Source organism: Neopelma chrysocephalum, unplaced genomic scaffold (assembly GCF_003984885.1).
Source record: "Neopelma chrysocephalum unplaced genomic scaffold, ASM398488v2 Primary Assembly neopelma1_24, whole genome shotgun sequence".
NCBI lineage: Eukaryota > Metazoa > Chordata > Aves > Passeriformes > Pipridae > Neopelma > Neopelma chrysocephalum.
The window spans coordinates 51,242,227-51,255,790 of NW_020897693.1; the positions used below are offsets into that span (position 1 = coordinate 51,242,227).

General features: G+C 39.5%; 1 protein-coding gene across 1 annotated transcript in view; it reads left to right on the forward strand.

Annotated features, from left to right (window-relative positions):
• The window catches only part of KCNH5 (potassium voltage-gated channel subfamily H member 5), a 153,108-nt gene that overhangs the window by 88,033 nt on the left and 51,511 nt on the right, over positions 1 to 13,564 (forward strand). Inside the window, exon 8 of the mRNA XM_027674189.1 lies at positions 12,487 to 12,686. Within this exon, the coding sequence (XP_027529990.1) occupies positions 12,487 to 12,686 (200 nt within the window). The remainder of the gene's footprint in view (positions 1 to 12,486; positions 12,687 to 13,564) is intronic.

Sequence of the window (13,564 nt, forward strand, 5' to 3'; positions counted from 1 at the left end):
GCTGGTTTATGTCATTAATGCAGAGGGACTAAAAAACATGAATATACTGTCAAACTCCCCATTCCACGTGCAGTGCCTATTCTGTCTGTAATTTCAGATGTCATTGTCCCTGACAAAGGACATTAATGGTATACATGCCCAGCTATTAGTGCCTTGCAACAGCTGAGAAGCAAGTGAGGATGCTTCATGTATTGGCAAAATAAGTGGGAGGAGAGACCCTGCAGTCATTCCCTCAGCTGTTGAAATGTGAACAAATACGTCAAGAGCATCAAGGTCACTTAAATTAACCTCTTGCTTTTGTAGCTGATCCTGCTGGTACACATGTGATGGTGACACTGGGACTGCTGGAGGGTTGAATGTGTATTTTAGACATTCATTTGCTGCTAAAGAGTTAATGTTCAAGAGACATCCCATAACTGTTATAACTGTTGTGTCACATCTCGATAATTTTATTCTGTCAAATCTCTCATTTATTTTCACTGGACTTTTAGGGTTGGCTTAGTCACTCTTGGGTAATATCCAAGAACAGCTTTGTCCTGCTCTGGGAAATAGTCAGTCCCACTTGTAGTAGAAAGATGATAAAATCTTCCCAATTATTGGGACCTAAGCTGTGATACTAGCATAAACCTAAAAAATTTAAGAAGCAATTTAATTTTATGCAGACTTCTTTTTACCTCGTAGTTGTATCTAAGTGCAGCTTAGGAGAAAACTTAGCTTAGGAGAAGCTTAGGAAAAAAATCCTTTGTGCTGCAGCTCATCTTTCTGCTGAATCCTGAAATTAGGGTTTCTGACTCCATATAGCAATCCCACCACAAAAGTGATTGTGAAAAGGAATGATGAAATTCAGTGTCAGTACATGCAAATGAATACACGTAGGCAAAAATTAGCTATCTATACCTATACAATAATGGTTTCTAAATTCGCAGTTACCCCTGAGACTGGAAAAGTGTCTTTATTTCCTGACATCTGACTGTTACTGCTGATAGTTCCTTAAAAATATCAGTGTAATATTCAGTACCAGTAAATAAAAGGCAAATAGGATTCCTGAGCAGGTAATTGAAATTAATGTTGTTGCACCACACTGCGCTGTTCTGCAATAAGACATTGTAAGATTAAAAAGGGTGTCTAAAAGGTGACAAGAATGAGGCATGGAATGACGACTGAGAAAACCCTGTGGGGGATGGCTTAGAAAAATCAAGAGTGGTGCAAAGGAGGTGGAGAGGAGCAATTACTCACTTTCTGGAAGGGGGAGCTGGGGGTGGCCAATGTAAAGGCTTGGGCAGCCAGCCTTGCAGAATAGAACGACAGAATCCTTTGTCACATACTGTTTTGGTGAGGAAACAAAAACAGATATGGGTTTGTGGAAAGGTGTTAGATATTCTTGGTGGAGACGGTGGCTAATACGTACCATGGTGTGGATGCAGTGGGCAGTTTAGAAGTTCCCTGGCTCTGGGTTCATGGAAATGTGAAAGGGGTATCCCAGGGCAGGGATGCACTGTGCACCCTCTTCCTTGAACTCTTACCCTAGGTATCTGGAAGGAGCTGCAGTCAGAGGCTGAATTTTGGCTAGGTGGGCAATTAGTGTGATGCTGCATGTCACACTTATCACTGTACACATGTCTGTGGCCGTGTGCATCCTGGGCATCTTCCAGATGGTGTCTGGAGCTTTACAGCAAGAACACCATCGTCCCAAAGAGAGTAGCTTCACTGCAACATCCAAGAGCAGAATAAACGGACTGTAGTGAAACAGGACATTTAAAAATGCTATGAAACAGCCACCAAAAAAAAAAAAAAAAGAAAAAGCCTAAGGAAAGTGATAAAATACACTCAATTATTCTCCTCAGATACTCTCCAGACGTCAATGTAATTTCATTGACTTCAGTGAAATTAGTGTTAATGTAGGAATGGAAATGCAGCAAATCTAATTCCAGCATCTCCTTCCTGGAATAGTGAGCAAGAAAACAGAGAGGTAATCAGATAGAAACAAGTGCTGATCAGAAGGAGTTGGACAGGGAAGAGGAGAGGTTCAGGAGCTGCTGCCAGGAAATAAAGATACTTTTCCAGTCTCACATAGTCATGGAGAGTTCAGCAATACATGCACTGAGGCCAGAAGGAAAAGCCAGGGTTTTTTTCTTTGTTTTAGTTTGACAGTATATGCAATCTTTTGTTGTTGTCTTAAATATTCTCTACTCCTTGTGCCAGGACAACATCAATGGCTAGCAATGTTTCCAGGAATGTTCTTTAATTTTGATATTATGAAAAAGGAAATGGTGGAGAGCTGTGGGACTGGTGAAAAAAGGTGGAGGTAATGTGTGTGATATAGTATTTAGACAGCTCATTTAATCAGAAAACAGACCTGTTTGTAGCCTTTGGAGTGCTGATGTCCAGTTCTATATTTAAATATAATAATGTAACTGTCTGGCTTTGCGATCCTTTAATAGACAATGCAAATGTATTTTTGAGGTGTTTCCTGCCATTTTGCCATGCCATTCCTGTTCTTCAGGATGGTTTGTGGCACTTGCAGAGGTGAACACGCAAAGTGTCTTCCTAGGACCGTAGATGTTCTCTGAAGTGCCATAAAAGCTACCCAAATATACTGAAATTCAAATCAACACTGTGTAGGCAATGAAACCCTCTCCTAAGCCTGTTCACACAAGTATCTTCCCCAAAGACTCTTCTCCACTCGTAAGAAGTGGCTTCATGGTGGCAGCGAGTGACTGGAGAGCCACAGACTTGTAACAAACGTGGTCACACCAATGTGTCAGGCTGGGAGGTGAGTGTGGTTTTAATACATAAAAGGTTAGTTGGTAATGCTGAATGCCAAACTGAGAGGCCAGTTTTTTCCCCCTTTCCAGAAGGATGCAGTACAGAGTAGGACACATGATTTAAAAGACTATAAAAGTGGGAAACGTGCTTGTTTTCGCAGTTAGGTTTCACTTTGCTATTGACTGTTTTACAAGACAACCACCGAGGATGCTCTGAAGAAGCTGTCAGGCTCCGTGACAGCTCAGCATCTGCCACAGCTAAATCAATACTGCGATGAAGGACAGGTTCCCAAAGTGGATAATCAAAGTAGAGTAAAGCTAATTCACCTTGAAAGTCTGAAAATGTTAGTGTGACATTTTTTAGACAAACCCAGCGTTTTTCCAGTGAAAGATGAGAGGTGCTGAGGTCCAGCCCTGAGCTCTGCCCAAGTGTGGCCATTAGTGGGAGTGGGGAGCAGGCTTCACACCAGTCATGTGCACAAATGTACTAATAAAATGGAAATCTGGTGCTAATAATTTGGGCAAAAAGGGGTTCGGATTGGCCCTTATTGCTGGCAGTGTGCTAGGAACTCATGGCTTGGTTTTGTGGAAAATATTTCATTATAATATAGATTTGAGTATATGTGTGAAGATAATGAATGTTTCACATTTTCTTAGGCTGTTAAGATTTTTTTTTTTTGCATAAAAATGTGATTTTCTTCCATTTTTCAGGTTTCTAATGTTTAAAATCAAAAGACTCGAGGAAAAATGTTTTGCTATGGATTATTTTAGTTTTATAAAACCTGGAGGTGAATTGTTTCAACTTTTTTGGAACTCTGTTTTTTTCCCCCTGGTTTTAGTACAAACATGTCAGGGAAGGGAAATTTAATTGGAGATAGTCTGTCAGCATCACATGGAAAATTTTGGATACGAAAGTTTGCTAAGCTCTGTCTAGAGATGCTGAATTAGAGGGAAAATGCTTCTATAGATGACTTAGATGAGTAAGAAACGTTATCATTCAGTGAAGCAGTTTTGTGGTCATTTTATGAAGCAGAATTATTCTGAAAATAATAGGATGGAAACATCATCTCCAAATTCGAGGCTTTTAATATTAACAGTTAAGTACTTTATTTTGTTCCTAAAAGTACTCTGTAATTACTCACAAAAATCTATCCTCCACAGAGTTCAGGCTGAGTTCTACTGAATAAAAGCAACATTGCTTTACCTGTTCTCTGTCTCATTAATATTTTAAGACAGATACAAATATGCACTATTATGGTAACAGGTGTGTTTACCACATCTCTCAGGGCTATGCATTGTTTGTGTTTTATAGCTGGAATCATTTGCTCTATTGTCCCAAATCCATTCTTATAATTTGTGCCGAGATAAAACTGAACGTTTAATTAAATGAACAAGCAAAGTTAGATTTGAAAGAAATAGAAAGAATGAGCAAATTAGAAGACTGAAAGGAAAATTAGCAGCAGAAAGTCTAAGCCCACTGATATTGTATGTTCACCTTTGCACTGACATACAGATGTACCTGTGTGTATGTACATGTATATGTATATATACATGTATACATATATATATATATTATTTGTGAGTATATAAACCACACCAACATGTAGATTTATACAACACAAACTTCTGCACAGGCATACACAGAAAAAAAGAACATAGGAACAGGGAGCTAGAAACATCTTTTAGTACAGTCTTGTACTTTAAGGTTGTGTTTACAAATGTCCCATTATATTTTAACAAGACAGGCAATTTAGGTGGTGTTCCTCAGTGTGCAAGTGATGTACTGGCATCCTGCCTCCAGCAATATTGCTGTCTTGGGTTCATCTTAATGTGACAAGAACTCGGTGTCCCACTAAAAAATTCCTTTAAAAGTATTAAAGACAAAAAATAAAATCCAGCAACAAGCTGTCAGGTTGTTTCACACAGTGACACTGGCAGCTGCCAACTTTGCTCAGAGAACTTTTTTTCTGGAGATAATCCCTTTGGTTCCTGTACTTCATTCAATAGTGCCGGAGATCCTTTGTATCCTGTGCTTGTTATTGGTGACAGTTTTGACACAGTGAGGCACAGTGAGGAAGGCACATGGGATGGTTTTGATCCCAGCTCTTAGCTCTGGACAGTAATAAGGGTAAGGGCAACACTCTGGGAATATTTCTTTGATGGAGAAAGGGAAGATTTATGTGATAGGTGGATGACTGTTTGACAGGCAGAATTCAGCTTTTTCCGAAATACTGGAGAGATTTGCATGGAAATGAGGCAATGTTAAAGATAATATTCAAAATGGAAAAAAATGATGAGGAACGATTGAGCAAAGATGATAAGGAACAATGGAAGAAAACGTGCTAGAGGCGTGGCTGGCATTCATGGTGAACATAATTCTCATGAATTTTGGTCAACTTCTGCCTCTCTACTTTTCCTCTGCACCCACTGTAATTTCTTTAGGGAAGTGATTGTGTTTTAATTAACAGGACTTTGTACAGTGTGTGAATGCTGGATGTGCCATTTGGCAATGGGGTGACGGGTTTCTGAAGAAACAGGAATGATGAAGCATTAGTATAAAAAATGGTTTCGCTCATTTCACCAGTTAATTCTTATCTGTGTTTGTGTCATACTGTTCTTATAAAAGGAAACTTAAATATTCCACCCCCATCTGTCACCACCAAAAGCTGTGACCCACAAGACCCAACTTCCACTGAGAATGAAATATGTAAAAGAAGCCCTAACCAGCCTCTTACTTCAGAGCTCTTAAGGAAAATTTTCCAGAGTTAGGACCTCTACACTGCAAGATACGGATTTTTCAGCAAAGTGTTGTTTTTACCACTCAATTAACACAGGTTACTGCTATTTGTCTTGCTGCCTGTTGTGGTGTAATTGCCACCGTTTTTCAGGCTGTGCCTTTCCACATGATTTTTAACACCCTTGACTAATGTGATGAGGAAGAAGCAGACCCTAGCAGTCCCAAGACACGTAAAGCTTTCCAGTGGAACGAAAAAACCAGGAAATTCAATCCAAATTCCAACAGGAACCTCCTGAACTTGTGCAGGGCTGTATTTCTGATGGCTAGCACTGTTTCTCAGGAAAAGGAACAAAGTAATCTAATAATGTGAGGTGGCTGTGGAAGGAGATGTTGAGGACAGTGTGTGTGAACTTTGATTTGAAGCTGCTTAGCATCAGACCCAGGAGCCCTTAGCCCCTCAGCCTCAGGTGGTTGAAATAAGTAATTTTGTTGTCTATGCTGCTGAATAACCTTAGCCAACTTCAACTCTTGTCCATCACTGCTACAGGACTAGAAGCCAAACAGATTGATAGCTAGGGGCAATGGTTGCCTTGATTTAAGACCATGTTTTTCAACACCATTTCAACCAGTGTTGGATTGCAACTCTGTGCAAAAATACAGCTAGTCAGCTCGTCATATCTTTACGGTGGCAAGGCATTGGAGCTTGAAAGTAAGTATTTTCCATTGGCTGAGTACGCTCATGAAAAAGAAAAGCTCCCAGTTTCACCATTTAAAAATTAGTGACTGTACAAGTGCAGTTGAAAGCACTCATTTTAATAAGAATTTATGCATAAAGTATGCCAAATGTCTAACTGCCTCCAAAGCAGCTGTTCCGCTCTTCTGTGCATTGTCCCCTATAAAGGGAATAACAGTGACTGTGTGTTCCTACAGTTTACTACTGATAATCATCTTATTTGCATAATTATTTAGTTCTTGTCAAACAAATATCAGTTTTAATAGGGATTTTTCAGACCTATCATTTATTATCATTATCCTCTTAATTTAGAGCTTGCATTTCTATAGTATCAGGAAGGTGTTGAGTCAGGAAAATGGGTGTCAGCTGTATCCATGGAGGAACTGTGCATCTTATGTGGCTGCAGTGTGGGATGTAGGAATGTATGGGTGGTCCCCACCTCCCTTTGGAGGCAATACAGGACACATATCTGGATGCAGACACTGTATGTCAAGACTATAGGCCAGGATGGTGATGCAATCAGACTGGACATGATGGGAATTTGCCCAGACAATTGTGTGCAACTTCCCCCCCTGGTTTCAGCAGTCAGACAGTTTTGTTGAGAAGTTCAGAGCTGAAGTTCTTTGCTTTGCCCATTAGCTTCTCCTCTGCAAAGTGGGTGTAACAATGCATTGTTGGGGCATATGGAAGGATAAATATCTTGGATGGTGTGGCATGGGATAATAATATGGCTGCAGGAGTAACTGGAGGAAAGTTCCTTTTTATGCTTTGAATGCTTTTGGAAGTAAAATTTGAAAGCTGGTGTACTCTGGTGTTGGTATATCCTCTCTGTAAATGAAGAGTAATTGTATTTTAGGACACTAGTGTAAAACTGGTGTCAGCATTGCTGGGATGGAGGAGGGTATTTTAACAGTAAAATATTTATTGGGGCCAAGGATTCAGAATCCAGGTTGGCCTTTTGAAGACCTGTAAAATCGTGGGGTTGTGTTGGTTCTTTCACTTGCACAGCTGGCACACAGGAGCGTCACTGCGGGGTGGAGGTGGGAGGCTGAGGCTGGCATCAAAGAAGTGGCATAAAACAGTGATGAGGGAGGGGGCTTAGAGGAATTGTTTTGTTCCAAGTAATACACTTTGTTGAAACATGTTGGTGGATTTGAAGGAAGCTGTTTCTGTTGAGAAAGTGGCCTCTCAGTGAGGCAATTCAGCTCGGGAGATGGACACTGTGCTGTGCTGACTGATGTTGCACAGAATTGTGGCTGCAGAACGTTTTGCCATCTGATCAGATGTGTTAAGGTGAGGTGGAAAGAAATAACAGAAAACTGCTCAGCTTTTAAAATAATAAACCAGGTATTTGGGTACTGGGATTCTCTCTTGTTATATTTTATAAGTGCGAGTTTTTATCGAGTCTCTTCTGGATGACAGAACTTTAATAATATTAATCTAAAAATCTTACAGGAATAACTAAATCCAGAAATTAACTGAAGAAGAACCTACGGCTAGCTTCAACATGCAAAAATGAAAATATCTATTTTCCCAGGATCAAGTCCTCATAGAATCATTTAATTTGGAAAAGACCTTTAAGGTGAATGAGTCCAACCATTAACCCAACACTGCCAAACCCACACTAAACCATGTCTCCAAGTGCCACATCTACATGTCTTTTAAATCCTTCTAGGGATGGTGACTCTACCACTGTCCTGGGCAGCCTGTTCCAGGGCTTGACAACCCCTTCATTGAAAATTTTTTTTCCTAATGTCCAATTTAAACCTCCCCTGGCACAACTTGAGGCCATTTCCACTTGTCCTGTATCAAGTATTGCTTGATACTTGTGAGAAGAGACTGATATCCCCTCACTAATCTTCTACCTTACAACTGAAGTTTAGAGGAACGTTGTATATGCTTGGATTAATAGTAGTCTAGCATAGAGCAAGCCATAAGGAAAATTAGGTCTCTCAATCAAGCCTTCAATTCCTTGAGGCAGATGTTCCTATCTGGACATATTTAGCATACGGTCAGGATAATAAGAGATTTGAGATGCTTTGGGATGATTTAGGTAACTGTGAGTCATTTTTTTTCAGAAAGTTCCATATTTTTAAATAGGCTAAAAGATTTATGTAACACTATTGCTAAATCATTCAGAAATGTTTTATGTTAGTACAAATATAGTAACACACATTTTATATGTAAAAATATATAGTACTTATGTCCTTGCATGTAATTTTGGAGAGATTTTTCCACATTGAAGAGTAAAAATAGAAACTAAAATAACAGTTGGACCATTTACCTCACCTTTAGGACCAAGAAAAAAATAATTCTGCATCATTACATCAAATTGATCTCTATAAAATCTAGTGAAGACTGTTTCAGATTTACACACATACAACAATTAAGTAAATGAACATTGCGTGACAGTAGGAACATAATAGGAAATGTTCAGAGAAATGCAGGTCATTAAAGAGAAGGTAAATAAATGCAGTTTGACCTAAGTAGTCGTTTCATGAAATTGGGTAATTTCACCTTCAACCTCATCTCTCCTGTTTATTGTAAACTGAGAGACTACAATAAAACTATTAAAGTGTATGAATACATTTAGAGATTTCTTTGGAGATTGTTTAAATACTTTTACTGTCAAGAGAGGCACAGTATTTTATTTTCTTTCAGAACCTCTTGCAAATGATCTTTGCTGCCAATTCCACCTGCCAAAAATAATTAAAATACAGCAAAAGTGAAATGCCTTTGGTAGCACTTCTCTGCCTTTGTTGTTTTAAGGTGAGGTGCAAGACTTACACTTGTCGCTTCGACATTAAATAGGGATCCTCTGAGAAATCTTCATTTGCTAATTATAGGCAGTAAGGGTCATTGATGGAGAGCCTTAAACCTTTGAAGGTAACAGCAGGATTAAATGCTCGTGTACCCGTCCATAGGGAATCCAACGTACTCCCTGAGCAGAGACATCTCTGCCAACTAAGGAGCTGATCCAGATCACCGTCCTGTTCTGTCCCATCTCTGTCATATTTGCAGCCAATGCAATTATCCCAGCCTAAAGCTGACTGGGAAAGAGCAGAAGCAGGTAACTTGTATTTTTAAGGCAGACTAACCTCTTCTCACTAGACCCTCCCAAGCAGAGGACCTTTTCGCTGTGGAGGAGTGTTAAAAGAGGTGTAAAAAATGCAATATAAAATACTTTTTGATATATTTTTTATTTCCTTATCAGCACCAACTTGTTTTGTTGCATACCAAGACCTGCAGAACAATAAGTACTAGTTTTCTATAAATGACCTTCTTTTCTAGTTATCATATAGAGAACAGGGATGGGGAGCAGATTTACAGAGAGAGGTGGATTTTCCATGCCAAATTATGAAAAATCTGTTCACCCCCAAAAACCTGCAAACCAACCTCAGCCACTACCAGTGTGGGCATAGGGAAGCACCACGAGTGAGGAGAGTCTTTGAGGCACAGCTTCAAAGCTGTGAAGATCTAAGTAGGTTCCCTTTAAACGTTTTCCAGAGGCCCCACACGGAGCAACCTCTGAGAGAAGCGAAGGATTTGGATGGACTCAACCATGTGTCTTTGCCACATCCAATAGAAGGCAAAGGAAGGCTTTGGTTCCCAACAGAGGGATAATGCTGGGTTTGTCTGTGCAGGCTCTACAGCCTGTAGGCTTGTGGGTTCTGGCTTGGTGAGGTACTGCTGGGTAATGTTTACAGGGATTTTGCAGGCTTGATCCAGTGATTTATTCTATCCTTAATTTCTTGAAGAAACGTGCATTTTTTTTAAGTAAAACTTTCCAGGACCCTGTATTAGGAGACAGAGAACTGAAATTTCTCTTCTGGCTGTATATTTTCTACAGATCGTCTCTGCCAAGAGGAGGTAATAGGCGCCAGTTCCTTCAGACAAGCTGTTTTCACCACAGCATTCTTAGCTGTTTCCAACCTGGCTGGTGTCAGAGTTCAATCTCTTTTTCCCAGCCTTACATGGCACTGTTATCATATTTTCAATCAGCCTGCTTCCTCTGTGTAGGTTTTCATGGCCAGTTGGGTTGCAGGCATTATGTTTGTATATGCAGTCTAGCTGTCATTGCAGGCTTGCATAAATTCTACTCAAGCAGAAAGACAGCATTTTGGGGGCAATTAGGGCTTCTCTACAGATTTATAGTCATAGCCATTTGCAGAAGCATCTAACATCAGAGACGAGGCAAGATATTGCGCCCTCACATACCTGATGAGGTGAGTGCATGATAAATCAGCAGCTGTTCTTCAGAAGGATGAGGGATGTTGCACTTAGGAGAAGTGACACTTCATCAAGTTTGTCCTATTGCAAAAGTCCAAAAGAACAGAGAAAGCTGAAGAAAAAAAAAAGTCAGGTGGCATTCATCCATCTAGGCTTTTTTATAATCCATACGCTTGTATTTTGAGTGAGTGTTGATATGTATCTGAATGGATATAGAGGTAGAGAAAACCTTTCAGTAGTACACAAATACATTGCAGCAATCAGTAAAACAAGGAAAAAACCTACCCTTACAACAAGCTTTTTTTCTGAACATCACATATATTAATCTGATGTGTTTTCTAAGACTGAAACCTCATGTTCATTTTTGCTATACATTGTGTGACCTTGTTTCATGTGCTCTTGTATTTGTGATGAACTTCAGCATCTGATTTTTACCTGGATATGTAAAAAGCACCGTGTGAAGTGGAAGTTCAATTTTTCTATTAGACAGGTTTTAGGAAAGCACCATGTTTCTTTAAAAATGTCACGTCTCAAATAGGGGTGATGAACAACAGTAAATTACTGTGAAACAAAGTGATTTTTCAGGAATGAGGTAGAAATGGGTTGGGTAGAGGGAAGACATTATGCGCTGAGCGATAAAAGGCATTTTTTCCTTTCACACTGGGTTATTTCTTGCCACTTGTAGGCTGCAGTTGTTTTTCAAAAAATGACAATATGGAAATGCATAGCTGAATCCTGCTATAAAGTACCTCTGAGCAAAGATTATTAAAAATGACAGGCACATTTCTGTGTATTTGGTAATGTCAAGAGTAGAGGTAGTACAGCACATTGGTGTTATATCAGAATATTTCTCTTTTCTGCATAATCCATAATGTCTGATGTAAGAATGTAATTTTGGGCTTGCTTGCAAGGGTAATTATGTTGAGACTCAATAAGGCACCTAAAACTTGCTTGACTTTAGGAACATCTTTCAGTCCACCATTATTCAAGACAGCACTAGTAAAGGTGTGCATTTAAGTTTTGGCTTAAACACTTTGCCAAATTTAGGCTTTAGAATTTCACTGCTCTCCATCAGTTAGTGCTCACTGTATCACATTTGTAATAGTATACTGAAGTTGGTGACTTTTCAGTTGGAAAGGCTTCCTTTAAACATGTGATCTTTTCAAATATGGCCTGTGATTTTTTGGTGCTGCAAAACTCAACTGACTGAGACTTGCAGAAACATTGGCATGTTTGGAAAGGGAAGAATCAAACCAAAAGAGAAGGTAACTCTAGGAGTGGGTTTCAGGTAGTACATCCTAGTTTACCATGTCCTCCTCCTGCCCTAGCCACATGCCTTCAGCAGTGGGACTTTCTCTTGTTCACTGGTCCAGTTTTTCTCTCTTTGGAATCATTAGTGACTGGCATCTGGAGTTGGCATCACACAGCCAAGTCATCTGCTGGGGCTGGCTGGGATATTAGACTGTGAAACACCACTCTGAATCTTTCTTGTGAACTTCTTGGCCTTTGACACGGGACCTGTTTGTATCATTATCTCCTTGCCAGGCTTCACAGGTTCCTTTTATCTCTATTTTATTCCATCTTTTGGGCTGAGGCCGTTCTCTACTCATAGCACATGGTAGCTGAGCCATAAAGGAGATCAACATGATTCCTTGGATAGTGCCTTCAAAGTTTGCTGTCAGGCTAAAGCTACATTTGAAAATTAATTTGGATTAGTGTAGAGTTAAAGTGCACTTTTTAAAATAACTCCATGTGTGGACATTATCTGTATGATATGACTGTATTTGTAAATTAATGCACACTGGGTGGCTGTATGGGCTGTATGGGTAAATTCATTAAATAACTCTGTACATGTGTGTGTGTGAGAATGTGTGCATAAATAGAAATTTTCAGTTGACATCTATGTATTTGCAGTAATTTGTAACCAAACATAAAATTCTCTGACATTATCCTTGAATTATGATTAGCATTGGCTAGAGCACATATATTAATTTTCAATTACTTTTTGGGTTTTTTTTCAGCTCTTCTTTATGCAACTATTTTTGGAAACGTCACCACCATTTTCCAGCAAATGTATGCCAACACCAACCGATACCATGAGATGCTGAACAATGTGAGGGATTTCCTAAAATTATATCAAGTCCCAAAAGGCCTTAGTGAAAGAGTCATGGATTATATTGTCTCAACTTGGTCCATGTCTAAAGGAATTGACACAGAAAAGGTATGAGTACCTGAGGTAACAATTTAGATAGCAAGAGTCTATGTCTATTGTGTGCTTTCTTAGAAAGAGAACTGTATAAAAGCATATAACTTACTAACAAATCCTTAACTGCATGCTCCTACTATATTATGTTTGTGTTTGGAACAAAAGCTGGTTGTTTTAAAAATGGACTGTTTTGAAAATATGCCTTTATTTTTCATTACGGTAAATGTTTGCTGCTTTCCAGTCTTAGTTTGTCTAAATACTAAACAACGTCAATGTACTCAACTATTGAAATCAATGGGAAATTAGTCTTCAAATTAGTTTGAGAACATGTTTTGGTGTCTAAACTATACTGGTATTATCCTGAGAAGTGTTGGCATCTGTGCATTGCAATTAAATGAGTTTGATTGGCTTGGACCTTCTGCTGATGCCCAGGACATCGACATATCCATCAGCATAATTAGTGTAGGATTTAATGGCAGTAGAGATTGATCTCCTTGAGCTAGAATCTCTGGGCTAGCACTTTAGGCCTTTCGTAGGGAGATACAGAGAATGTGATACTGTTGGCATCCATGCAGGGTAGAAGTCCTACAGGACTTTAGCCCTCAGAAAGGACTGGTCATTTAGGTTTCTTCAAAAGCTGATTAAAGGAGAAGGTCATCTTCTGAGAGTGATTTATCGTTTGCCAGGACAGACCTCATGACTTGTTCCCAAGGCCTCTCTTTCTGCATGATATGTGCAGTCAATCTGCCTGGCCTTGATTATTTCAGAGAGCTGAAGTCAGATGGGAGGGGTTCCACCTGCAGTGCCTTGAATGTAGGTGAGATAGAACAGCTTTAGGTCTAGATTTTTGGTCCATGGAGATCAGCAATGCTCCTGTGGCTTCTGTGGACCTG